The sequence below is a fragment of the Neophocaena asiaeorientalis genome, unplaced genomic scaffold (genome assembly GCF_003031525.2).
Source record: "Neophocaena asiaeorientalis asiaeorientalis breed wild unplaced genomic scaffold, Neophocaena_asiaeorientalis_V1.1 scaffold302, whole genome shotgun sequence".
Classification (NCBI taxonomy): Eukaryota; Metazoa; Chordata; class Mammalia; order Artiodactyla; family Phocoenidae; genus Neophocaena; species Neophocaena asiaeorientalis.
The window spans coordinates 2,363,823-2,389,805 of NW_020174038.1; the positions used below are offsets into that span (position 1 = coordinate 2,363,823).

Genomic DNA, 25,983 nt, shown 5'->3' on the forward strand with positions numbered 1-25,983 from the left:
TACTGGTTCTTTCATAATGAATGAGTTGAAATCTTTGTCATGTGTTCATTTCATATTTGTATGAGAAGCACAATTTTACCTTTTCTAAAAATTATCTTTTAGCATTCATTTAATGTAGCACATTGGGGGCAGTTGGTGGTGGTGGGATGAATTGGGAGATTGGGATTGACATGTATATACTAATATGTATTAAATGGATAGCTAATAAGAACCTGCTGTATAAAAAACTAAATAAAATAAAATTCAAAAAAAAATAATGTAGCACATTGGGTTTTCCTGATAGGAAATTGTCTCTGAAATTTCTCCCTGTTGAAACACCTGGCAGGCAGGTGAGCTTATGAGGTCAGTCTCTCCTCCTGGAGCATTTGTAGAAACCTTGGAGATGAGTTTGTTCCCCAGGGACTGTCACATGCCTCTGTTATTGGGCCTTTGGAGACAAGGCCTGGAGCTGAGCTTGGACGTTGGTGGGGGGCATCTTTCTTGGGGGGCCTGCCTACTTCCTCTGTCATCGCTCTCTCTACCTGCCCTGCCTGGGCCACACATCTGGGCAGGGGCTGCTGAGATTCCTGTGGGGCAAGTAGGGCCCCAGGGCAGTTAAGAGCTGTGAGGGCTTTGAATTTAGACTTCAGTTATGTGGGTTGGTTTGACCTCTGCAACCTGTCCCCCAGGACTTTAACTTTATTTAAATAACTTAAATTTACATTTGAAAAGTGATATTCCATTCAGTTATTTGAAAACTTAGCATGACTGGAACCATTTGGGTATCCACTTTTTAACCATACATTTTATGAAATCTAAATACAGAACAAGAATTTCCTATGACAGTTTAGCTCCTGGATTGAAATATGCTGCAAATATAAAATACACACAAGATTTCAAAGACTTAGCACCAAAAAAAAAAAAAAAAAGCAGAACATTTACATTAGTTTTTTTTTTTTCTACTGATTACGTGTGAAATGATATTTTTGATATACTGGGTAAAATAATATATATATAATTGCAATTAATTTCACCTTTCTCTTATGTTGTGAAACATGATACTAGAAAATTTGCGATCACATGCATGGCTGTCATCACTGGGACAGGCCACTTTGGACCGTGAATTCTCCCATTCCTCTCCGCTTCCTTCCTCATTTGTCAGGCGGCACCATGTGGTCCTGATCCCCGCTTTTCTGCTTTGGGTTCCTAACCCCTGGCAGCGTCTTGTCTTCTTCCCCGGAGGATCACTCTGCCTGCTTTCCCCTGTCACTCCAAGGAGGGTTTTTGAGGTTCTGAGAGGGAAGACCCCAGACTTTACAGGCTTTCCCGGATCTGGCCGCCAGAGGGCGCTGCGTCGCCGCCGCCGTTGCTAAGCAAGTCTTGGCCCGGAAGCAGTTTCCCATCCCGCCCCGCCCCGTGACTGCCGCGCGCCAGACAATTTCCGGTGGGGAGGGCGCTGACTCGCGGAGAGCAGGCTTCTGCGGTGGCGGCGCGATGACCACTCTCCGGGCCTTCACGTGCGACGACCTGTTCCGCTTCAACAACATGTGAGTGAGGCGCTCCCGGGCCCAGCTGCCGCCGGCGCGTCCCCGGGGCCGTGGGGGGAGGGGGCCTGGCGGACGTGCGGACGCCCCGCTGACCTTGGCCGGGCGGTCGTCCCCTCGCAGCCCTGCGCGCGGTGTGGGCGCTTCTCGGGGCGCCGGGCGGGGCGGGGGGCGCCTCTCAGGGGACGGGGCGGGGGGCGCCGGCCCTGCTCTGACCCCCGGCTCTGGCCCGCGTTCCCCTCCGGGCGGGTTAACACTGTGGCCCCGTCCAGGGCCCGGCGGGTTTGCGCGTCTCGTAACTGTTGCTGCGCATCCCGGCGGGGGCACTGCTGCGGCATGCCCAGGGTATGCACGTTCCTTCGTCCGAGTTAAGTTAAGGACTGTGACTTGCAGGTACCATTTTTTTTTTTAAGTTTTATGAAAGTTCCTGAACACTTAAAAAGTTGGTATAATTTTATCGTGAACACGTGTAGACTGTCAGCTGGACTCTACCGTTAACATTTCGCTACATTGGCTTCATCACATTTCTGTCCACCCACCCATCTATCCATGCACCCACCAATCCCAGACCCAGTTTAAACACCCCGGGGCAGTTATGTGAAAACTAAGGACCAGAGAGTACATATTCAAGTGTCAGGAGGATGGAAAGAACTTGAGATGAGGTGGCTAGAAACATTCAAAGAGGGGCTGAGCCTTGGAAAATGGGTAAGTGTTGACAGGGTTGAGGAAGGAGGTTCTGGAGGAGGAAGCAGGTGCGGGTGTGGCCGACACCTGGGAGGTGAGTGATGGTAGGAGCGGGTTTCTGTAACTCAGCGGTCAGAGAAACTGGTGAGACAGACTGGACTTCTGCTCCACTATTGGGGGAACTTTCTGTGGGGCCTCTCCCAGTGGGAGCAGTGTAACTAAGGCGACTGTTGAGGGCTCGCTGTGCCTGGCACTGGCGTAACCCATTTCCTCCTGACAACTCTGTGAAGTAGCTGCCCTTCTCATCCCAGGTTTGGTGTGAGTAAACTTAAGGTCCTGAGAGCGCAGGGGAATGGCCCAGGTGGTAGAGCCCTGCGTGGGAGTGGGCAGAGCAAGGAGACTGATCAAGGAGATTGGCTCCAGGCGGGTGGTTCTTACAGTGGTCCGTGAGCACCGGGAACTTTTTGGAAATGCACGTTCCTGGCCGCCCAGGAGCCTGAGCTCGCCACCACAGAGCTGTGTGCCGCGGGCCTGCTGGAGGAGGTATACCAGGCAGGTGTGAGCCATTTAGGTGGTCTTGGCAATGGCCGGGAGATGATGACTTGACAAAGGCTTGGGTTTGGGAAGCCCAGGCCCTGGAGGTGACAGTATGCTTTGAAGCTTCAAGAATAGATGAGGCAAAGCCTGTTGGAGAACGAGTTTTAACCGAAGACCTAGGAAGGGCCAACATTTTTATACGAAAATGAAAGAGTAGAAGGAAAATAAGCATGACCATTTATTTATAACAAAACATTTGATTTCCGAGAATCATGTAGCTTGTGAAGTCTTCTTCAGAATATGCCAATAGGGGAGCTCCTCTCCCTCCTCGTTTTCTCCTACTTCTCACTTTGATTAGGGCACTTCCATCAAGAATCACTGGAGTAGGGTGTTGCAGTAGTAACTGAAAGAAGCAGTGGATGTAGAAACGTTGCAGTTAATTTAACAAATATTTTATTCTTGGCAAAATGTTTTAGGCCTATTGTGCACCAGTGCTGAAGAAACAGTAGTGAACAAAACAGAAAAAAAATGTTATCTTTATGGAATTTACAGTTTACTTATTTAAATTGGCTGTGCTGTGCGGCTTGTGGAATCTTAGTTCCCTGACCAGGGATTGAACTCGGTCCCTTGGCAGTGAGAGCCAAGTTGGGGGAGTAATAGTCATAACCACTGAACCGCCAGGGAATTCCCAGAATTTACAGTTTAGAGGGGAGAGTAAGATAGAACTTAGCATTCAGTACAAAGGAAAAAATGTGAGCTGGAAAGGGAAATAGGGAGTGAGTGGGGATTCGGCTTTGGGTGAGGTGTTCAGGGAAGTTGTCACTGCAGAAAGACCTGGAGGAGAGAGAGTCTGTGGGCACTGTGGGCGGGAGACTTCCAGGCAGAGGGAGTGGCACGGGCACAGATTCCTGTTTCGGAGGAGGAGGCGGCGGCAGCTGTGCTGGAGCAGTGAGTGTGGGAGTGTGAGAACACCAGGTCCGATCGGAGTCAAAGGGCTCGACCTCGGAGAGGTCAGCATAGGACGTGGGTCTCCGCCAAGGGCGCTCAGACACTCAGGTGGAGAAGTCAGCTGGGCATCCGGACGTGGGAGTCTCAAGTTTAGGTCTGGGCTAAAGATAGAAATTTCGGGGTCAACACTATGTGGATGGCATTAAAACCAGGTGGCTAGGGACTTCTCTGGCGGTCCAGTGGTTAAGACTCCACGCTCCCAATGCAGGGGGCCCGGGTTTGACCCCTGGTCAGGGAACTAGATCCTGCATGCTGCAACTGAGATCCCACACGCGGCAACTGAGATCCCACACGCGGCAACTGAGATCCCGTGGTGCTGCAGCTAACACCCAGTGCAGCCAAATAAAAACAAACACAAAAAACCAGGTGGCTAGGAGACATCAGTGATGAGTGAGTGTGGACAGGAAAAACGAGGTTCCAGGAATGTGCCCCAGGGCATCACATGTTAAAGGAGACACAGTGGCCCTGTGAGGTGGGAGGAAAACCTGATGGTGGGTCTGGAGTCTGAGAGAGGACAGCATTTCAGGAGGACGGAGCCCTGAACTGTGTCAAGTCTGCCGGTGGCTAGGTGTGCAGCACGTTTATACATTTCTTTCAGGGGAGCAGAGTCCTGGGTCCCGAGAGGTGGGGGCATCTGCTCCTCAGGCCTTCAGGCCTGGGTCCAGGAGAGCAGGTGGAGTGTGGGCGCAGAGGTGTAGGGTGGGTGGGGCGGTGGTGGGACCTTGGTGAAGCTTTCTTCTTACTGCTGTTTTCTTCTTGAAATTGGAAGCAGCTGAGGTGGAAGGGGGAGTGTTGAGGAGACAGGAGAGGGTATAGGGTAGTCCTGAGAAGCAGGGGAGAGTGAGTCCCACATGGATTAGTGATTCTCCAGGTGTGGCCAGGGGCGCCTCAAGATTGTTTTGGGGGTTCTGCAAGCCATTTTCATGATAATACTAAGGGTTTTGTTTTGGGGTTTTTTTTTTTTTCTTTTTCATTCTCTCACAAGTGCACAGTGGAGTTTTCAGGGTTTGTGATCATGTAATAGTAAGCATAACAGGCACAGAAATGAGAAATCAGCTGCCTTCGATTAAACCAGACATTAAAAAGATCTGTAAAATTGTTAAAATAATGCCATTCTTGTCACTAAATTTTTGTTTTCGAAAATAGTGACGTTTTTTGGTTTAAAAAAAGTTATTCATATTAATGTATTATTTATTTTTTAAATGAATGTTTTAAACATTTAAATGTCAATAGATGTAACCCACATAAACAGAAGTTCTTGGGGTTTTCAGTAATTTTTGAGTGTAAAGGGATTCTAAGAACTGCTGGTCTCCAGAAATGCAGTGTGACTGTTTGCATTGTTAAGGGTCCAAAAGCAGAGTTTGACTGTGCAAGAGGAAGAGTTGAAGGTAGCTGTTTTGGGGTCTGGCAAAATATTGGTTCCATTAATTGAATAGGAAAGTAAGGGGCAGAGTTCTTCGTAGACAGAGGCAGGTGTGCATTTAAGACATGCTGATTCGAGAGTGTTGTGATCGGATATGCTGGCATGGCAGGCGCTCAGGAGCTTTCCTCTGAGAACAAAATTGAAAGTATGGGAATGGGGGCAGTGGGGGGCAGAAATGTAGAAGAGTGGTGAGCAGAAGCCTGAGTGGTGAGACGGCCCACATTTTGGGGGGGGAGGGAGGGAGGAGGAGGAATTGGCAGGGAGGGGGTGCTTGTCAGATGCTGCAGGGCTAGGGTTACTACCCCCATCTGTGATTGACACGCCAGCTTGGTCCCCAGTTCCGGTAACAGTTTATTGCCATTTAGAAAATGGAAGGTTTTAGGGACTTCCCTGGCAGTCCGGTGGTGAAGACTCGGTGCTCTCACTGCTTCGGGCCTGGGTCCAGTCCCTGGTCCAGAACTAAGATCCCACGAGCCACTTGGTGCAGCCAAAGGAAAAAAAAAAAAGGAGCGTTTTGATGATGCATTAACTATAATTTGTAAAGAAGAAGCAGTTAAATGAAAATGTACAGATGTCTTTATAGTGGCTGTGATGATAGCTCATTATGGTCATTAGATAAATTAAACCGTCTTTCTTAGCTGTAAAGTTGGTTTTAAAGTTGTGGATTTAACATGTTTTGTTTTCCCTGTGCATGTTATTTTTAGTTGTAGTCTCCTTATTTAAACTGGTTTTGTAAACACTGCTTACTGTTGACATTTTTCTTGTTTCTTTTAGTAACTTGGATCCACTTACAGAAACTGTATCCTTTTTTAAAAAGTTAAATGAAGGCTTACTAAGAATAAGGAAAATAGAGGATCAAAAGGAAAAAAATAGACTTGAGTACCGAAAATGTTTAAAACTTGGAGGTCAGGAAACATAAGCAACATTGAAAGCAGCTGAAAATAAAAAACACTAAAAACCTGGGAACAAGAGTTATCTTACACCTGTTGACAAGCCGCTACTATAATGACCTCATAAATCAAGAACAGTACAGTTCCCTGCCCACCCTGCCCCTCAGTAGTAAGCATAGCTGTGAGCAGCAGAAAGCGGTGACTTCAGCAGGAGGGGCTATTCCTGCCTGATGTGAATGAGTCTAGAGTGGACGAGCAGTCCTGGTGGCTCTGTGACATCCCCAGCGACCGGGCTCTGCAGTGGAACCACTCTCCCGTTCCCGGGTGTTCCTGGCTTCCTGTCCAGGTGGCTCCCAGAGCGTACCGCATCTCAGCCATGTTCTTGGCAGGAGGATCGATCAACAGAGGGGAAGGTGAGTGCGTCCTTCCCAGACTCCCAGGGGTACCTCTGGGAGGTGCCACACAGCCTTCTGCATCCTGTGGACCCCTGCCTCGTGCCATACCTGCCTATCTAGAACAGAGTCTGGAATGAGCCTGATATATATTGGGGCGTGTTGCTAAAGTGAAAGAAGGGCTTTGGCTAACATTAGCAGTATTTCTCATGCTCCCCACTAGAGACACGGGCAAAGATGTGTGAAGTGAGGGTCCTCTGACCCTAACAGACAATCCCCACACGCTCAGGAGCGTGAAACACAGAGCTGCACTTTGGGGTTATGTGCCATGTCCACTGCAGGGTAGGAGGGTAGTATTAATTGATAATTTAACAAAGAGGGCATATAGGATGCTATGAAAATATTAAAAAGAGTTCGGTCTCACCAGTTAAAAGACATGCAGATTAAAACCAAAATGAGATACCATGTTTTATCTATCAAATTACGAAGGATTTCAAGCAGTGATAAAACTCAAGGCTGATGAAGGTGAGGTGAGGGGAGCAGTCTCATAAACTGCGAGTGACGGTGTAAATGCTAGTCTTTCTGGAAGGCACTTTGGTAATGTAATACCTAGTAATTCAATTTCCTGGAAGCTGAAGATAATAAATAGAGTCAATTATGTCGGGTTGGCCCAGTAATGTGCATGGGCCAGGTTTGGCCCACTGCCTTTTTTTGTGAATAATGTACATATTGTCTGTGCTCTTCTCCTTGGTTTTCACAGGTTTTTCTTTTAAATTGAAATAGAGTTGATTTACAATGTTGTATAAGTTCAGTAGTTTTTTATGGTAAGAATGCACAACAAGGTAGAAGTAGAAGAACCTTTCTTAATTTGGTAAAGGTTTGATATTACAAACCTTCAGTAAGCATTATAGGTAAGTGAGAAATTAGATTCGTTCCCTTTAAGATTGGGTGTGAGATGAGAATGCCTGCTGTCACTATTGCACGCTAACATAGTTCCAGAGGAACTGACCAAAGGTATTGGAAAGAAAAAAGAAGTGAAAGAAAGTATAAGGATAAGAAAGGTAGAAATAAAACTGTCATTATTTATAATTGATAATACAGTCATCTATCTAGAAAAAAGAACAACCTATTAATAAGCGAGTTCAGCAATGTTAGAACCAAGATCAAGTTTCGAAAAATCAGTAGCAATTTCTGTACACGAGCAGTAGAAATCAAGAAAATATTTTTAATTGAATACTTAAAATATGAATATCTACTTAAAGAACATCATGCATAAAACTAAAAAGTTGAAAGAATGGAAGCAGATTTTTTTAATATCTAAAACTGACAGGAAGTGAATAGCTAGAATATATAACGAGGTTTTTTTCTGTTCTGTGCCGTTTTTTTTAAATTTTATTGGAGTATAATTGATTTACAGTGTTGTATTTCAGGTGTACAGCAAAGTGATTCGGTTATACATATATTCATTATTTTTCAGTCTTTTCTCCTACAGGTTATCACAGAATATTGAGTAAAGTTCCCTGTGCTATACAGTAGGTCCTTATTGGTTACCTATCTTATATATAGTAGTGTGTGTATGTTAACCCCAAACTCCTGATTTATCCCCCGCCCCTCCACGTTTCCTCTTTGGTAACCATAAGTTTGTTTTTGATATCTGTAAGCCTGTTTCTGTTTTTGTAAATAAGTTCATTTGTATCAGTTTTTTAGACTCCACATATCAGTGATATCATATGATATTTGTCTTTGTCTGACTTACTTAGTCTGATAATCTCTGGGTCCATCCATGTTGCTGCAAATGGCATTTTCTTTTTTTTGGCTGAGTAATATTCCACTGTATATATGTATACCACATCTTCTTTATCCATTCCTTTGTCGATGGACATTTAGGTTGCTTCCATGTCCTGGCTGTTGTAAACAGTGCTGCAGTGAACATTGGGGTGCATGTATCTTTTCAAATTATAGTTTTCTCCTGATAAATGCCGAGTAGTGGGATTGCTGGGTCACATGGTAGTTCTATTTTTAGTTTTTTAAGGAACCTCCATACTGTTCTCATAGTGGTTGTACCAACTTACATTCCCACCAACAGTATAAGAGGGTTCCCTTTTCTCCACACCCTCTCCAGCATGTTATTTGTAGATTTTTAAAAAAAATATCTTTCTTGGGGTATAATTGCTTTACAGTGGTGTGTTAGTTTCTGCTTTATAACAAAGTGAAATCAGTTGTACATATACATATATCTCCATATCTCCTCCCTCTTGCGTCTCCCTCCCTCCCACCCTCCCTATCCCACCCCTCTAGGTGGACACAAAGCACTGAGCTGATCTCCCTGTGCTATGCGGCTGCTTCCCACTAGCTATCTATTTTACATTTGGTAGTGTATATAAGTCCATGCCACTCTCTCACTTCGTCCCAGCTTACCCTTCCCACTCCCCGTGTCCTCAAGTCCATTCTCTCCGTCTGCATCTTTATTCCTGTCCTGCCCTTAGGTTCTTCAGAACCGTTTTTTTCCTAGATTCCATATATATGTGTTAGCATACGGTTTTTCTCTTTCTGACTTACTTCACTCTCTATGACAGACTCTAGGTCCATCCACCTCACTACAAATAACTCAATTTCGTTTCTTTTTATGGCTGAGTAATACTCCATTGTATACACGTGCCACATCTTCATCCATTCATCTGTCACTGGACACTTAGGTTGTTCCATGTCCTGGCTATTGTAAATAGAGCTGCAATGAACATTGTGGTACATGACTCTTTTTGAATTATGGTTTTCTCAGGGAATATGCCCAGTAGTGGGATTGCTGGGTCATATGGTAGTTCTATTTTTAGTTTTTGAAGGAACCTCCATACTGTTCTCCATAGTGGCTGTACCAATTTACATAGTAATCATCATCATCAGTTCACTCAGTCCCATGTAATTAATTTTTTTTCATCTTGATCTTTTGTTAGCACTTTTTTGAATTCATCAGTTTTCCATTAGAGTTCTGAAAATGCTTATTCATTCAGTTCAGCAGTATAGTCACTTACCAGAAACCTGTACTTGTCAGTCTTTTCCATGAATTACTTGAAGATGAAACCCTTTATAGGAACATTTTTGCAAAAGCAACAGAGTACACCCAGAACTGTCTGTAAATGACAAAAGACTGAAAAATGAACACAGTTAAAGATTTGATGAAAGTTCATAATAATGCAGTTGACAAGGAAATTTAGTTATTTCTGAGATATACATTTAAAAATAATAACTAGAATTATGACTTATAACATTATACCAGAACATATAAGATTTTTAGGAATTCCATGTAATGTCTGAAACGTTTATATTAACATATTTCCATACAAATAACCCAAAGAAAGTTTTAGTATTGTTTTTTTTTTAATTTTTGAATTTTATTTTATTTTTTTGTACAGCAGGTTCTTATTAGTCATCAGCTTTATACACATCAGTGTATACATGTCAGTCCAAATCGCCCAATTCATCACACCACCATCCCCACCCCACCATGGCTTTCCCCCCTTGGTGTCCATACGTTTGTTCTCTACATCTGTGTCTCAACTTCTGCCCTGCAAACCAGTTCATCTGTACCATTTTTCTAGGTTCCACATACATGCATTAATATACAATATTTGTTTTTTCTCTTTCTGACTTCACTCTGTATGACAGTCTCTAGATCCATCCACGTCTCAACAAATTACCCAATTTCATTCCTTTTTATGGATGAGTAATATTCCATTCTATATATATGTACCAAAACTTCTTTACCCATTCGTCTGTCGATGGGCATTTAGGTTGCTTCCATGACCTGGCTATTGTAAATAGTGCTGCAGTGAACATTGGGGGTGCATGTGTCTTTCTGAATTATGCCCATCATTTCTGATGATGCCCATTCTAACTGGTGTGAGGTGATACCTCACTGTAGTTTTGATTTGCATTTCTCTAATAATTAGTGATGTTGAGCAGCTTTTCATGTGCTTCTTGGCCATCTGGATGTCTTTGGAGAAATGTCTATTTAGGCCTGCCCATTTTTGGATTGGGTTGTTTGTTTGTTTTTGTGGTACGTGAGCCTCTCACTGTTGTGGCCTCTCCCGTTGCGGAGCACGCTCCGGACGCGCAGGCTCACCGCCCATGGCTCACAGGACCAGCCACTCTGCGGCATGTGGGATCTTCCCGGACCAGGGCATGAACCCGTGTCCCCTGCATTGGCAGGTGGACTCTCAACCACTGCACCACCAGGATTTTCATCTATATCCATCAGTGATATTGGTCTGTAATTTTCTTTTTTTATAGTATATTTGTCTGGTTTTGGTATCAGTGTGATGGTGACCTCATAGAATGAGTTTGGGAGTGTTCCTTCCTCTGCAATTTTTTGGAAGAGTTTGAGAAGGATGAGTGTTAGCTCTTCTCTAAATGTTGGATAGAATTCACCTGTGAAGCCATCTGGTCTAGGGCTTTTGTTTGTTGCAAGATTTTTAATCACAGTTTCAATTTCATTACTTGTGATTGGTCTGTTCATATTTTCTATTTCTTCCTGGTTCAGTCTTGGAAGGTTATACCTTTCTAAGAATTTGTCCATTTCTTCCAGGTTGTCCATTTTATTGGCATAGAGTTGTTTGTAGTAGTCTCTCAGGATGCTTCGTATTTCTGTGATGTCTGTTGTAACTTCTCCTTTTTCATTTCTAATTTTATTGATTTGAGTCCTCTCCCTCTTTTTCTTGATGAGTCTGGCTAATGGTTTATCAGTTTTATCTTCTCAGAGAACCAGCTTTTAGTTTTATTGATCTTAGCTCTTGTTTTCTTTGTTTCTGTTTCATTTATGTCTGCTCTGATCTTTCATGATTTCTTTCCTTCTGCTAACTTTGAGTTTTGTTCTTCTTTCTCTAGTTCCTTTAGATATAAGGTTAGATTGTTTGAGATTTTTCTCATTTCTTGAGGTGGGCTTGTATAGCTATAAACTTCCCTCTTAGAACTGCTCTTGCTGCATCCCATAGGTTTTGGATCATCGTGTTTTCATTGTCATTTGTCTCTACGTATTTTTTGATTTCCTCTTTGATTTCTTCAGTGATCTCTTGGTTATTTAGTAATGTATTGTTTAGCCTCCATGTGTTTGTGTTTTTTACGTTGTTTTCCCTGTAATTCATTTCTAATCTCATAGCGTTGTCAGAAAAGATGCTTGATATGATTTCAATTTTCTTAAATTTACTGAGGCTTGATTTGTGACCCAAGATGTGATCTATCCTGGAGAATGTTCCATGCGCACTTGAGAAAAAAGTGTAATCTGCTGTTTTTGGTTGGAATGTCGTATAAATATCAGTTAAATCTATCTGGTCTGTTGTGTCATTTAAAGCTTCTGTTTCCTTATTTATTTTCGTTTTGGATGATCTGTCCATTGGTGTAAGTGAGGTGTTAAAGTCCCCCAGTATTATTGTGTTACTGTTGATTTCCTTTTTTATAGCTGTTAGCAGTTGCCTTATGTATTAAGGTGCTCCTATGTTGGGTGCATATATAATTGTTATATATTCTTCTTGGATTGATCCTTGATCATTATGTAATGTCCTTCCTTGTCTCTTACAGCATTCTTTATTTTAAAGTGTATTTTATCTGATATGAGTATTGCTACTCCAGTTTTCTTTTGATTTCCATTTGCATGGAATATCTTTTTCCATCCCCTCGCTTGCAGTCTGTATGTGTCCCTAGGTCTGAAGTGGTTCTTTTATAGACAGCATATATATGGGTCTTGTTTTTGTATCCATTCAGCAAGCGTGTGTCTTTTGGTTGGAGCATTTAATCCATTCACGTTTAAGGTAATTATCAGTATGTATGTTCCTGTGACCATTTTCTTAATTGTTTTGGGTTTGTTTTTGTAGGTCCTTTTCTCCTCTTGTGCTTCCCACTTAGAGAAGTTCCTTTAGCATTTGTTGTAGAGCTGGTTTGGTGGTGCTGAATTCTCTTAGCTTTTGCTTGTCTGTAAAGCTTTTGATTTCTCCATCAGATCTGAATGAGATCCTTGTGGTTGTAGGTTCTTCCCTTTCATCACTTTAAGTATATCATGCCACTCCCTTCTGGCTTGTAGAGTTTCTGCTGAGAAATCAGCTGTTAACCTTATGGGAGTTCCCTTGTATGTTATTTGTTGTTTTTCCCTTGCTACTTTCAATAATTTTTCTTTGTCTTTAGTTTTTGCCAATTTGATTACTGTGTCTCGGCATGTTTCTCTTTGGGTTTATCCTGTATGGGACTCGCTGCACTTCCTGGACTTGGTGGCTGTTTCTTTTCCCATGTTAGGGAAGTTTTCGACTATAATCTCTTCAAATATTGTCTCAGGTCTTTTCTCTCTCTCTTCTTCTGGGACCCCTGTAATGCGAATGTTGTTGCGTTTAATGTTGTCCTAGAGGTCTCTTAGGCTGTCTTCATTTCTTTTCATTCGTTTTTCTTTATTCTGTTCCGCAGCAGTGAATTCCACCATTCTGTCTTCCAGGCCACTTACCCGTTCTCTGCCTCAGTTATTCTGCTATTGATTCCTTCTAGTGTAGTTTTCATGTCAGTTATTGTATTGTTCATCTCTGTTTGTTTGTTCTTTAATTCTTCTAGGTCTTTGTTAAACATTTCTTGCATCTTCTTGATCTCAGCCTCCATTCTTTTTCCGAGGTTCTGGATCATCTTCACTATCATTATTCTGAATTATTTTCCTGGAAAGTTGCCTATCTCCACTTCATTTAGATGTTTTTCTGGGGTTTTATCTTGTTCCTTCATCTGGTACATAGCCCTCTGCCTTTTCATCCTTTCTGTGAATGTGGTTTTTGTCCCACAGGCTTCAGGATTGTAGTTCTTGCTGCTTTTGTCTGCCGTCTGGTGGATGAGGCTATGTTAAGAGGCTTGTGTGAGTTTCCTGATGGGAGGGACTGGTGGTTCGTAGAGCTGACTGTTGCTCTGTTTGGCAGAGCTCAGTAAAACTTTAATCTGCCTGACTGCTGATGGGTGGGGCTGGGTTCCCTCCCTGTTGGTTGTTTGGCCTGAGGCAACCCAACACTTGGAGCCTACCTGGGCTCTTTGCTGGGACTAATGACAGACTCTGGGAGGGCTCACGCCAGGGAGTATTTCCCAGAACTTTTGCCAGTGTCCTTGTCCCCACGGTGAGCCACAGCCATCTCCCACCTCTGCAGGAGACCCTCTGACACTAGCAGGTCTGGTTCAGTCTCGCCTGGGGTCACTGCTCCTGCTGGGTCCCAGTGCGCACACTACTTTGTGTGTTCCGTCCAGGAGTGGAGGCTCTGTTTCCCCCAGTCCTGTTGAAGTTCTGCAGTCAAATCCCACTAGCCTTCAAAGTCTCATTCTCTAGGAATTCTTCCTCCCATTGCCGGACCCCCAGATTGGGAAGCCTGATGTGGGGCTCAGAACCTTCACTCCAGTGGGTGGATTTCTGTAGTATAAGTGTTCTCCAGTCTATGAGTCACCCACCCAGCAGTTATGGGATTTGATTTTACTGTGATTGAGCCCTCCTACCATCTCATTGTGGCTTCTCCTTTGTCTGTGGATGTGGGGTATCGTTTTTGGGGAGTTCCAGTGTCTTCCTGTTGATGATTGTCCAGCAGCTAGTTGTGATTCTGGTGTTCTTGCAAGAGGGAGTGAGAGCACGTCCTTCTACTCTGCCATCTTGGTTCCTCCCTCCCTCACTGTAGTTTTGATTTGCATTTCTCTGATAATTAGTGATGTAGAGCATTTTTTAATGTGCTTTTTAGCCATCTTGTTTTTGGAGAAATGTCTATTTAGATCTTCTGCCGATTTTTTGATTGGGTTGTTTTTTGATGCATGAGCTATTTGCATATTTTGGAGATTAATCCCTTGTCAGTTGCTTCATTTGCAAATATTTTCTCCTGTGGGTTGTGTTTTCATTTTGTTTATGGTTTCTTTTGCTGTGTAGAAGCTTTTAAGTTTAATTAGGTCCCATTTATTTTTATTTTCATTACTCTAGGAGGTGGATCAAAGAAGATACTGCTGCAATTTATGTCAAAGAGTGTTTTGCCTGTGTTTTCCTCTAAGTTTTATAGTGTCTGGCCTTCATTTAATTTAAGTCTTTAACCTGTTTTGAGTTTATTTTTGTGTATGGTGTTAGGGAGTGTGCTAACTTCATTCTTTTACACGTAGCTGTCCAATTTTCACAGCCTCACTTATTGAAGAGACTGTCTTTTCTCCATTGTATATTCTTGCCTCCTTTGTCATAGATTAGTTGACCATAGGTGTGTGGGTTTATCTTTTGGCTTTCTGTCCTGTTCCATTGAGTTGTATTTGTTTTTGTGCCAGTACCATACTGTTTTGATGACTGTAGCATTGTAATATAGCCCGAAGTCAGGGAGCCTGACTGCTCCAGCTCTGTTTTTCATTCTCAGGATTGCTTTTGCTATTAGGGGTCTTTTGTGTTTCCATACAAATTTAAATTTTTTTTGGTTCTAGTTCTGTGAAAAATGCCATTGCTAATTGATAGGGATTGTAGTTGAATCTGATTGCCTTGGGTAGTGTAGTTATTTTGACAGTATTGATGCTTTCAATCAAAGAGCATGGTATGTCTTTCTGTTTGTGTCATCAGCATCTTATAGTTTTCAGAGTACAGGTCTTTTGTCCCCTTGGTAAGTTTATTCCTAGATGTTTTATTCTTTTTGATGTGATGGTAAGTGGGATTGTTTCCTTAATTTCTCTTTTTTGGTCTTTCATTGTTAGTGTACAGGAATGGAAGAGATTTCTGTGTATTAATTTTGCATCCTGCAACTTTACCAGAATCATTGATGAGCCCTAGTAGTTTTCTGGTAGCATCTTCAGGATTCTCTATGTGTGGTATCATTTTATCTGCAAACAGTGATGATTTTACTTCTTTTCCAATTTGGATTCCTTTTATTTCTCTTTTTCTCTGATTGCCATGGTTAGGACTTCCAAAACTATGTTGAATAAAAGTGGTGACAGTGGACATCTTTGCCTTGTTCCTGATCTTAGATGGAATGCTCTCAGCTTTTCACTGTTGAGAATGATGTTAGCTGTGGGTTTGTCATATATGGCCTTTATTATTATGTTTAGGTAAATTCCCTCTATGCCCACTTTCTGGAGAGTTCTTATCATAAATGGGTGTTGAATTTTGTCAAAAGCTTTTTCTGCATCTATTGAGATGATCATATGGTTTTTATTCTTCAGTTAACATGGTGCATCACACTGATTGATTTGCAGATATTGAAGCATCCTTGCATCCCTTGGATAAAGCCCACTTGATCACGGTGTATGATCCTTTTAATGTATTGTTTGATTCAGTTTACTAGTATTTGGTTGAGGATTTTTGCATTTATGTTCGTCAGTGATATTGACCTGTAATTTTTTTTGTGGTATCTTTGTCTGGTTTTGATATCAGGGTGATGATGATGGCCTCACAGAATGAGCTTGGGAGTATTCTTTCCTCTGCAGTTTTTTGGAAGAGTTTCAGAAGGATAGGTGTTAACTCTTCTCTGAATGTTGATAGAATTTGCCTGTAAAGCTATGTGGTCCTGGACTTTTCTTTGTTGGAAGTTTTTTAAACACTGTTTCAATTTCAGTACTTGTGATTGGTATGTTCATATTTTGTATTTTTTTCTGGTTCAGTCTTGGAAGGTTGTATCTTTCTAAGAATTTGTCCATTTCTTCTAGGTTGTCCGTTTTATTGGTATACAGTTGTTTGTAGTAGTCTATTATGATTCCTTGTTTTTCTGTGATGTCAGTTGTAACTTCTTCATTTCTGATCGTATTGATTTGAGCCCTCTCCCTTTGTTTTTGAGTCTGGCTAAAGGTTTGTCCCTTTTACTTATCTTCTCAAAGACCCAGCTTTTAGTTTCATTGATCTTTTTTGTTTTGTCTCTATTTCATTTATTTCTGCTCTGATCTTTATGATTTCTTTACTTTTACTAACTTTGGGTTTTTTTTTTTTTTTTTTGTACTTTCTCTGGTTGCTTTAGGTGTAAGGTTAGGTTGTTTACTTGAGATTTTTGTTTTCTGAGGTAGGATTGTATTGCTATAAACTTCCCTCTTAGAACTGCTTTTGCTGTGTCCCATAGGTTTTGGATTGCTATGTTTTTGATGTCATTTGTCTTTAGGTACTTGATTTCTTCTTTGATTTCTTCAGTGATCCATTGGTTGTTTAGTAACATATTGTTTAGCCTCCATGTGTTCGTGTTTTTTTACAATTTTTTTTGCCTGTAACTGATTTCTAATCTCATAGCGTTGTGGTCAGAAAAAGATGCTTGATGTGATTTCAATTTTCTTAAATTTACTGAGGCTTGATTTGTGGCCCAATATGTTATCTGTCCTGGAGAATGTTCCATGTGCACTTGAGAAGACAGTGTATTCTGCTTTTGGATGGAATGTTCTATAAATATCAGTTAAGGCCATCTGGTCTTAATGTGTCATTTAAGGCCTGTTTCCTGATTGATTTTCTGTCTGAATGATCTGTCCACTGATGAAAGTCCCGCCCACTGTGTTACTGTCAACTTCTTTTTGTAGCTGTTACCATTTGCCTTATGTATTGAGGTGCTCCTATGTTGGGTGTCTATATTTACAATTGTTACATCCTCTTCTTGGATTGATCCCTTGATCATTATGTAGTGTCCTTCCTGATCTCTTGTAACAGTCTTTAAAGTTTGTTTTGTCTGATACGAGTATTGCTACTCCTGCTTTCTTTTGAATTCCATTTGCATGGAATACCTTTTTCCATCCCCTCACTTTGTATGTGTCCTTAGATATGAAGTAGGTCTCTTGTAGATGGCATATATATGGGTCTTGTTTTTGTATCCATTTAGCCAGTCTGTGTCTGTTGGTTGGAGCATTTAATCCATTTACACTTAAGGTAATTATCAATACATGTTCTTACTGCTGTTTTGTTAATTGGGGTTTGTTTTTGAAGGTCTTTTTTCTTCCTTCCCTCTTGTTCTCTTGTGATTTGATGTCTATCTTTAGTGTTGTTTGGATTGCTTTTTCTTTTTGTGTGTGTGTGTGTATCTATGGTAGAGTTTTGGTTTGTGGTTCCCATGAGGTTTTGATAGAGCAGTCTGTATAACTACAAGATTGTTTTAAGTTGCTGGTCTCAATTTCCAGTGTATTTCCAGTATCCTGCATTTGTACTCTTCTCATGATTGCCGATTTTGGTATCATATTTATGTGTGGATGGTTTCCTACCTTTATGTTTGCCTTTACCAGTGAGCTTTCCCATTTGTAATTTTCTTGATTCTAGTTGTGGCCTTTTCCACTTAGAGAAGTTCCTTTAGGTTTTGTTGTGGTTTTCACAGTTTGAGTAGCTGCAACAGAGGCCAATATGGTCCACACAGCCTTGAATATTTACTGTCTCCTTTTTTGTTTTCTGATTTTTATTGGAGTATAGTTGCTTTATAGTGTTGTGTTAGTTTCAGGTGTACAGCAAAGTGAATCAGTTATACATATATTTCCTCTTTTTTCGATTTCCTTCCCATTTAGGTTACCACAAAGCATTGAGTTCCCTTCCCTGTGCTTTACTTTAGGTTCTTGTATCTATTTTATACATAGTATCAATAGTGTATGTGTCAATCCCAATTTCCCAATTCATCACCCACTCCCCCCACCCCCCAGTCTGGCTCTTTAGAGAAAATGTTTGTTACTTTGTTAGCCCCTGAGTTAATGTCAGTAATAGCAGTAAAAATCAACTATAGATACATGCAACAACAGGGCTACATATCAGAAACAAAGTTGAATGGAAAAAGACTCCATAATTTTCATTTGTATTTAAAACATTGACCTATTAAAGACTTCTCCATGTTTATAAAAAAGTAAAAGGAGTTTGAAGAATTGTGAATGACAGAAAATTTTCACTGTATATAAGGGAAAGTATTAGGATGCAAATCAATTTATGTGGTGTGCTTCCCGTTACACTTAAAAGTTTTTGGTGAAAGTCCCATAATCCAGGTGAGGCCATGTTTCAGAGTAACCTGCCAGGGCTTCTTGGTCCATGAGCTTGGGCCAGGGGCTCCTCCAGTAGCCAGAGAAAAGATGGTTATGATGTCAGTGGCTGGATGGCAGAAAGACTTGACGACTGCCATGTTAAGGGTTATGTTTGAAGAGACAGAATAAAGGCTGTTCTTCAGAGGAGAGTTTGAAGAATTTATACTGAACAGATTTTCCAGGAAGTTTAAAAAAAAATGATTGATGGTGTCCCCTTATAGAACTGCATCAGCAAGCTTATACTAAGGAGGAGGACAGGAATTGAGTACAAGTCAGCAAGGACACCAGGGTTGAAGAGTTAAGTAAGGCATTCACTTTTAAGTCAGTTTTTTTTTTTTGCATTACTAGAAATGGAGACCTTGAATTGGTGGAGGGGAAAAACTAGGTTTGTTAAGTAGCCTTTGGAAATACTTAAGTTTAAAGTTATTTTCACTGTCCCATGGCTGAAGCTAATGTAGGAACTAGTTGTTAATTTCCCAGTGCAATTATGGAAAAATAAGCAATACTGAGCATGTGCTGTTTGCCAAGCACCAGGGATAGAGGGAACATGGCATACATGTTCCAAGGGGAGACAGTAAACAAGTAAGAGTATCAGGTGATTATCGATAAAGTGCTGTGCAGGGATCTAGACACAGTGTGAGCAGCGGGGGAGACGACTGTAGAACTTGGGAGCCTGGTTCTCTGCTGTCTATTGGATGCTACTGTCTCCAGTCACATTTGAGTTTATATATATTCAGTCAATTTTCTTAAAAATTAGTGCTTAACCTAAATATTTCATCTAATAAATTGATTATGGAAGTCATACATATGGCTGGGGATAAACAATATACTTTTTAAAGGAAACTTGAAAATATCCCTTTCATGAAGAAATCTGACTGTCCATTACTTTGCATCCTCCTTAACAAGACTCTAGTATGGGATTCCTTTTTACTTACAGTACCTCGCCCACTGGCCAGAGTACTTCATTGTTGCAGAGGCCCCTGGTGGAGAGTTAATGGGTTATAGTAAGTATAATACCACTAGTACTTTTTTGGATAGGCAGTTGAGATTAAAATATAGGTTTTAACTGATTATTCTATATTGGTCACAGAACTGGAAGTATAATCGTGACGCCCATAATTTTATTTCCTTTTCAACCATTTGACAGCTCACTGATCCCTTCTGATCTGTTCTATTTTAGGTACTATGCTAGGCCCAGGGGATAGAGCAGTGACCCAGACAGACTTGGTTGCATTGCTAACAAAAATTTGAGCTGTAGGTTGTCTGTTATGTGTACATGACACGCATACATACCCACATGAAATGTAGATATTTAAAAAAATACTTATCAAGTAAAAGCATTAATAACAATTAGCTAGATGACTTTTAAGTATTGCTTAAAGATCAGAACTTGGTCATCAGTTTCCTTTATAATAAAAATGTACTAAACAGCATTTCTGTATGTGTAAATCCTCGTGTTTAGTTACTGGATGTGATTTTTCATTGGCAGTCATGGGCAAAGCAGAAGGCTCGGTGGCGAGGGAAGAGTGGCATGGGCACGTCACAGCTCTGTCTGTTGCCCCGGAATTCCGACGCCTTGGTCTGGCTGCTAAGCTTATGGAGTTATTAGAGGAGATTTCAGAAAGGTAGGCACCTGCTTTGCAAATGATTTTTGAACTCTAACCATTTGAGTTTTCTCTAACCATTTGAGTTTTCTCTTGGTGAATGTTTTATCAGATTTTTTCCTTCAGGTTGAATATGTCATGATGCAGTTTCATAGGAATTTCATTTTCAGCCTCTAATAGTCCTTATACCAATTCTGTCACATATTCAGAGTGATATTATTGTCCCTGTTTGGCCACTGAGGAAGATTAAGGCAGCGTGAGTGACCTGCCATAGGCTTGTGAGCTGGGTAACTGGTGGAATCAATCTAGCCCTCAAGGCTTCTGTAGTGTTCTTGCCACTGCGGCAGGTGTTTCCAACCTTGGCATCTCAGTCATTTTCTCATAGTGCCCTAGGCTAAACAGAAGTGTAGTCTTAAGCAGTTGTGTCCCAGCAAGCTAGTAGCTATTCAGAAGAAAGAAATATTTTCATTTCATTGTTAAATAACTGTGGTTACCTCCTAATGAGATGTGTGCACCTGCTGGGCATTGCATGGCTTCTCAAACCTTGGAGCCAGCTGCAGAACTGCCAGCATTCTTGTTTCGTGTTGATTTTCATGTGGTCCTGGGGTTTTAATCAGAAGCCTGGCTTCGTAAAGATACTGTGTCACCAAAAGGAATATTATGTGATATGATGTGTATTTGTGAACTATATAAAGCTAGTAGTTTGCCAGTGTACAACAAGGTTTGCCTACGTTTTCCCCAAACATTTGAAATATGCACCTCCATGAGTTAGAGAACTGCAAATATTGTAGCTGTAGCTTTTTTTTCAGACCTGTTTTAATGTTCACTCACTATGTGTTACTTTTATTAACTCCATTAAAGTGGAACATTTTAAAGAAGTAACCATGGCCTGAAAACACTGAGCCAAGTCAAGGGCAAGAGGAACCTGAGCTCATTCTTAATTTAGCTGAAAAAGTCTAGTCCTTAAGCTTAAAAAGTTCTTCCTAGAGTGAATACAGAAGAGGTGAAAATCTTCAGCAAGATTGTAGTTTACACACATTGGTTAATGGCATATCTTGTTGAAAATAAGTATTTGGCATTATCATGTATAGTTGACAGGGAGTTAGGAACTGTTCTAATTGCACATCTAATGTATTTATAGGATAGACCATCTCTTAGAGTAGAAAACCACTATGTTCCCTTCCCTTACAGTTTCTAAACGTTCATTTACTTTACAATTGTTGCTAAGATTTAAGTGGCCTGTATTTGTGTAGGGGTGTGTGTGTATATGTATATACACACACACATACATATATACATGTATTTTTAATGTATACATTAAATGTGTACACTAAAAATAGAAACAGTATATAATATCCAAAGAGAAAAATAGGATAATAAAAGTCAATTCAAAAGGAAACTAAAGTAGCAAAACAAATAAAAAGCATGAAATAAGGTGGTAGCAGTGAATCCAAATATAACCGATAAATACAACAGCAGATGTTAAAAACATTATTATGCCAAGTGAACCAGGCACAGGAAGACAAATATTGTGTGATTCCACTTAGATACCTAAAGTAGTTAAATTCATGAAGAGTGGAATGGTGGTGGCTGGGGACGGGGGAAATGTCAAGTTACTAAAGTTTCAGTTCAGCAAGAAGAATAAGCTCTAGAGTTTGATGTATAATGTTGTATACCTACACTTGAAGATAGTGTACATTTAAAGTTTATTGAGAGGGTAGATCTCATGTTACGTATTCTTAGGGCAGTAACATTAAAAAATGGACTGTCAGAACTGTATTTACAGGAAATATGTATAAAGGTTAAAGATAAAGATCGAAAGTAAAGAAATTTTTTAAATTATGCAAATTCTAACAGTGTGCTTAAATTAACAACAGTCACATTATAGTTCAATAATTATGAGAATAAAAAAGGGTCTGCATACTGAAAAGAGTTAATCAGGGAGATGTAATAATTAAAAAATTGTATGTACCCAGTGACAAATTCAAAGTAAAAATGCAACAGTTGACAAAACTACAAGAAGAAATAGACAAATCATAATTAGAGATACGAACATGCCTCAGGACAATCAGAAATTGATTAAGGGTACAGAACAAGGGTCAACAAACTTTTTCTGGGCCAGACAGTAAACGTTAAGGCTTCACAGGCCACCCAAGGTCTCTATTGCTTCTTCAAAATTGTAAAAAACCATTCTTTGCTTGAGAGAGAGCAGCATAAAAATAGGTTGAAAGCTGACCCCTGCCTTAACTAATTCCAGTCAGCCAGAACCAGAATCTTTCCACAAAGAAAGCTATGGCTTCTCTGGCAATTTCACCAACAATTTAAGAAATAATGACACTAAGTATACTTTTACACACAAAAAGGGAACAATCACAAAACCTGACAAGAGGAAGGAAAATCTCATGACAGATGTAAAGTCCCAGAAAATTCTTAGCAAAATGGATTCAGCAATTCATGAAAAGGATGACATATCAGGGGAAGTTTGTTTTAATATTAGAATGTATCCTACCAGTTAATAGGCTGAAGAATATTTTTTATCAGTAAATGTAGAAAACGCTTTGATACAATCCAGTGTTCACTCTTGATAAAAACTGTTAGCAATAGAAAGGGAAAACTTACTTAACCTGAAAAACTGAAAACCTGTAGTAATGCACTGAATGGTTTCTGGGACAGGACAGGACAGGATGCCTAAAGTCGGCTTCTCTTCAGTAATTTACTGGAAATCATCCTTTACCATACAAGTGAAGCAAGAAAAATAAAAGATAGGTTGGAGAAGAAACAAAACCGTTATTTTGGATAGGTAAGATTGTACAAATAGAAAACCTACAAATGTTTAGAATTTTAATAAAAGTTAAGCTAAGTTGTTGCTAGTATAAATTAAATTGCTTTTCTATACAAACAGTAACATTTAGAAGAGGATGCAATTTGCATCGGCATCAGTACATTAAGCCCTTAGGAGAAATCTAACAAAAGCTGTGCAAGACCTCTCTGAAGTTTATACAACTTTACCCAGAGACAGTACGGACGACCTACCTAAGTGGAGGGAGGAACTACCTCTGCAGCATAGAGTTAGCCATCTCTACAGTAGACAGGTAACTGGTCCCACAGGGTCAGCGTAACTGCAACCCAAATCACAAGTCTTTTCCGTGCAACTTGTTGATTCTGAAACTTACAGGGAATGGAAGGAGCCAAAAAGAGGTAAGACACTCTTGAACAGCAAAAAAGTGAGTGGAGTAATTGCCTAGGCTAGTGGAACAGAATTTGAGACACAGACTCAGGAACACATGGACTTTAGACACACCTTGGAGGAGGCAACTGCAGATCAGTGGTGGGGAAGGACACACTTTCCAATAAACGTGGTGGCACCACTGGATATCCATATGGGAAAAGATTTTTCCCACATTACCTTATCACGCACAGATCAATTCCATATTTATTAAAAACCTATATGTGAAGAGCAAAACTAAAAAGCCCTTCTCCATGACCTCAGGGTAGAAAAGAACTTCTCAAGCCCTAAAAAGTGCAAGGAAATCATATATTCAACTTCACTAGAGTGCGGTAACTTTGTTCATCAAACGATACATAAGGATAATGACAAGTCACAAATTGGAAAAAGATTCGCAAATTGGGGAGAAGACTTGCACCATCCTTTACACAAGGCTGAATATCCAGAATACAGAGAACTACATGTGGGGGAGAACGACCAATAAAGACCATACAGGAACGAGAAATCTAAATGGTGGACACAAATATAGTCAGCCCTGTTAGTAATCGAAATGCCAGCTAAAATTGCCCTGAGATGCCACCAGGAGTCTACCCCCTCCTGTGGGAGTGTCAGGTGGCACATGTGGGCTGGGAGACAGGCATTATCTGATAAAGTTGAAGGTGTCCTTGTGAGCCAGCAGTGACACTAACTGCAGACCTTAGATATCCCGGATGTACCACGATATCCCGGATGTACCACGAGACGCACAACAAAATACTCGTAGCAGCATAGTTGATAATGTATAGGACCACAGACATCTCACATCTCATAGTGTGTCCATACAGGGACACACTAAACACAGGGAGGATGGACAAGCTCCAGCTGCCCCGGGACTGACTCAGTACCGACTGGGAGGTGAGTCACTAAAGAGTAAAGTATGACTCCATTCAGGTGATGTTCACAAACAGGAGAAATTAAACCAGAACAGGTGGTAAGTCTGCTGCATAAAGCAAGGCGCTGATGACCACATGAGTCAGGACATGGAGACCTGGGTAAGAAAGGGGCTGTCACTGACCAGAGGGACCCAAGGGCTTCAGAGCTGTGACCAGTGTCCTGTAGTTATATAAGGCCACATCGGTGCTTTCTTCAAAAACCTTGGGTGAAACTATTATATGACTAATTTGGTAAAATGATTTTTAAAGCCAGGTAACAGAATTGTGGTAAAAATTTAAAGTTTATCTTTTAAGAAAACCTGTAGGTTTTGAAACGTTACAGTTATCTTTTGTACTGCAAAATAATTGCCATAAATCCTCAGCAGTAAAAATTGATAACGATGTAATTGCCTGCAGGGTTTCATAGTACCATCCTATGAATAGTCAAAGTAGTTTTAAAAATTATGTATTATTTTCAAGGACTTCTAATTTTTTTTTTTTTTAATTACAGAAAGGGTGGATTTTTTGTTGATCTCTTTGTAAGAGTGTCTAACCAAGTTGCAGTCAACATGTACAAGCAGTTAGGCTACAGTGTGTACAGGACAGTCATAGAGTACTATTCGGCCAGCAACGGGGAGCCCGATGAGGATGCTTACGGTGAGCTCCCTTTTGGGGTGGTATCCCTGAGAGGAAGCCAAATGTCTACATTCATCCTACAGACTGAAATACTCGGCTATTTTAATACACTTAAGAGAATCATATTTAAAATCTGGGCTGTAATTAAATCTGCTTTAACCTGCCCTTAAGAACCTACCACTGATTAATTTACATTAACTAACCATTGGTTAATTACTGTCAGTTATTGTTTTACTGGTACAGACACATTTTTACTAAGGTTCTGTCAAGAGAACATTTGTAGCAAGAGCTGGATCCCAGCTGGGGTTTGGTGTACTCGTGATTGAGAATCTCACTTACAAATACATTTCTCTTAGAATATGATAGAAGTGGGGGTAGGGGACAAAACCTCTCATAGTTTTGTTTTTTAACCTATACATTTTAAATTTGATATAAAATATTCTGACATTTGGGTACTTACATTAAACTTTGCTTCCTAACAGATATGAGGAAAGCACTTTCCAGGGACACTGAGAAGAAATCCATCATACCATTACCTCATCCTGTGAGGCCGGAAGACATTGAATAACCATGAGCAGTGGTTCTTAGGCTGATGATGCTCCAGGTATTTTATGGACAATATTATTTTCATTAGATGATCCTGGAGCTCTATTAGGAGAAAAGGGAATCGTTTAGATCTTAAAGACTTCAAGAAAAAAACAGGTTATAAACTTGTCTTGTTTCCTGTTAGCAATATCATACCTTCTAAAGCTGTCCACTGTAATAAAATTCAGCCAAAAAAGGCAGCTAGGTCAAAAGGAAGCATTCCACTGTTATGGTTCATAATGTAATATTCATGGTATGCTAGGGAAAAAGCTTGCTCCAATCTCCTCCTTAATTCTGTGCCTGAGAACCACTGCTGCATATATATTTTTTATTTTGTATTGAACTGTTAATTGAAGCTTTAAAAGCATATATGGAATGTGTAAATCTAAGATGTATAATAAAATGCACTGTTGACTCGAGTGTTTTCTGGAAGGTTTTTGGTCATTTATAAACGTCAGGTTATCAGGATTGAAGAGGTCATCATTTAGGGTATGTTGTTTCCCTTAAATTTTTCATTTATATACAAAGCATTGTTTAATTGCTTACTTGGACAGTCCCTGCCCAGCACACTTAAGCGTCCTTCTTATTGCA

At 40.7% G+C, this 25,983-nt stretch overlaps 1 protein-coding gene across 2 annotated transcripts; it reads left to right on the top strand.

Annotated features, from left to right (window-relative positions):
- The first annotated feature begins 1,412 nt into the window (after positions 1-1,412).
- NAA20 (N-alpha-acetyltransferase 20, NatB catalytic subunit) lies at positions 1,413-25,811 on the top strand. 2 transcript variants are annotated; one of them, XM_024753696.1, is made up of 6 exons: positions 1,413-1,526; positions 5,950-5,974; positions 19,344-19,434; positions 19,920-20,055; positions 24,683-24,828; positions 25,290-25,811. In XM_024753696.1, exons 1-6 carry the CDS (start codon positions 1,474-1,476, stop codon positions 25,373-25,375), a joined length of 537 nt encoding a protein of 178 aa, XP_024609464.1. In that variant the 5' UTR covers positions 1,413-1,473; the 3' UTR covers positions 25,376-25,811. The 2 variants fall into 2 exon arrangements, with proteins under 2 accessions (XP_024609464.1, XP_024609466.1); XM_024753698.1 differs by lacking the exon at positions 24,683-24,828 and having other exon boundaries at positions 1,419-1,526.
- Positions 25,812-25,983: the final 172 nt, after the last annotated feature.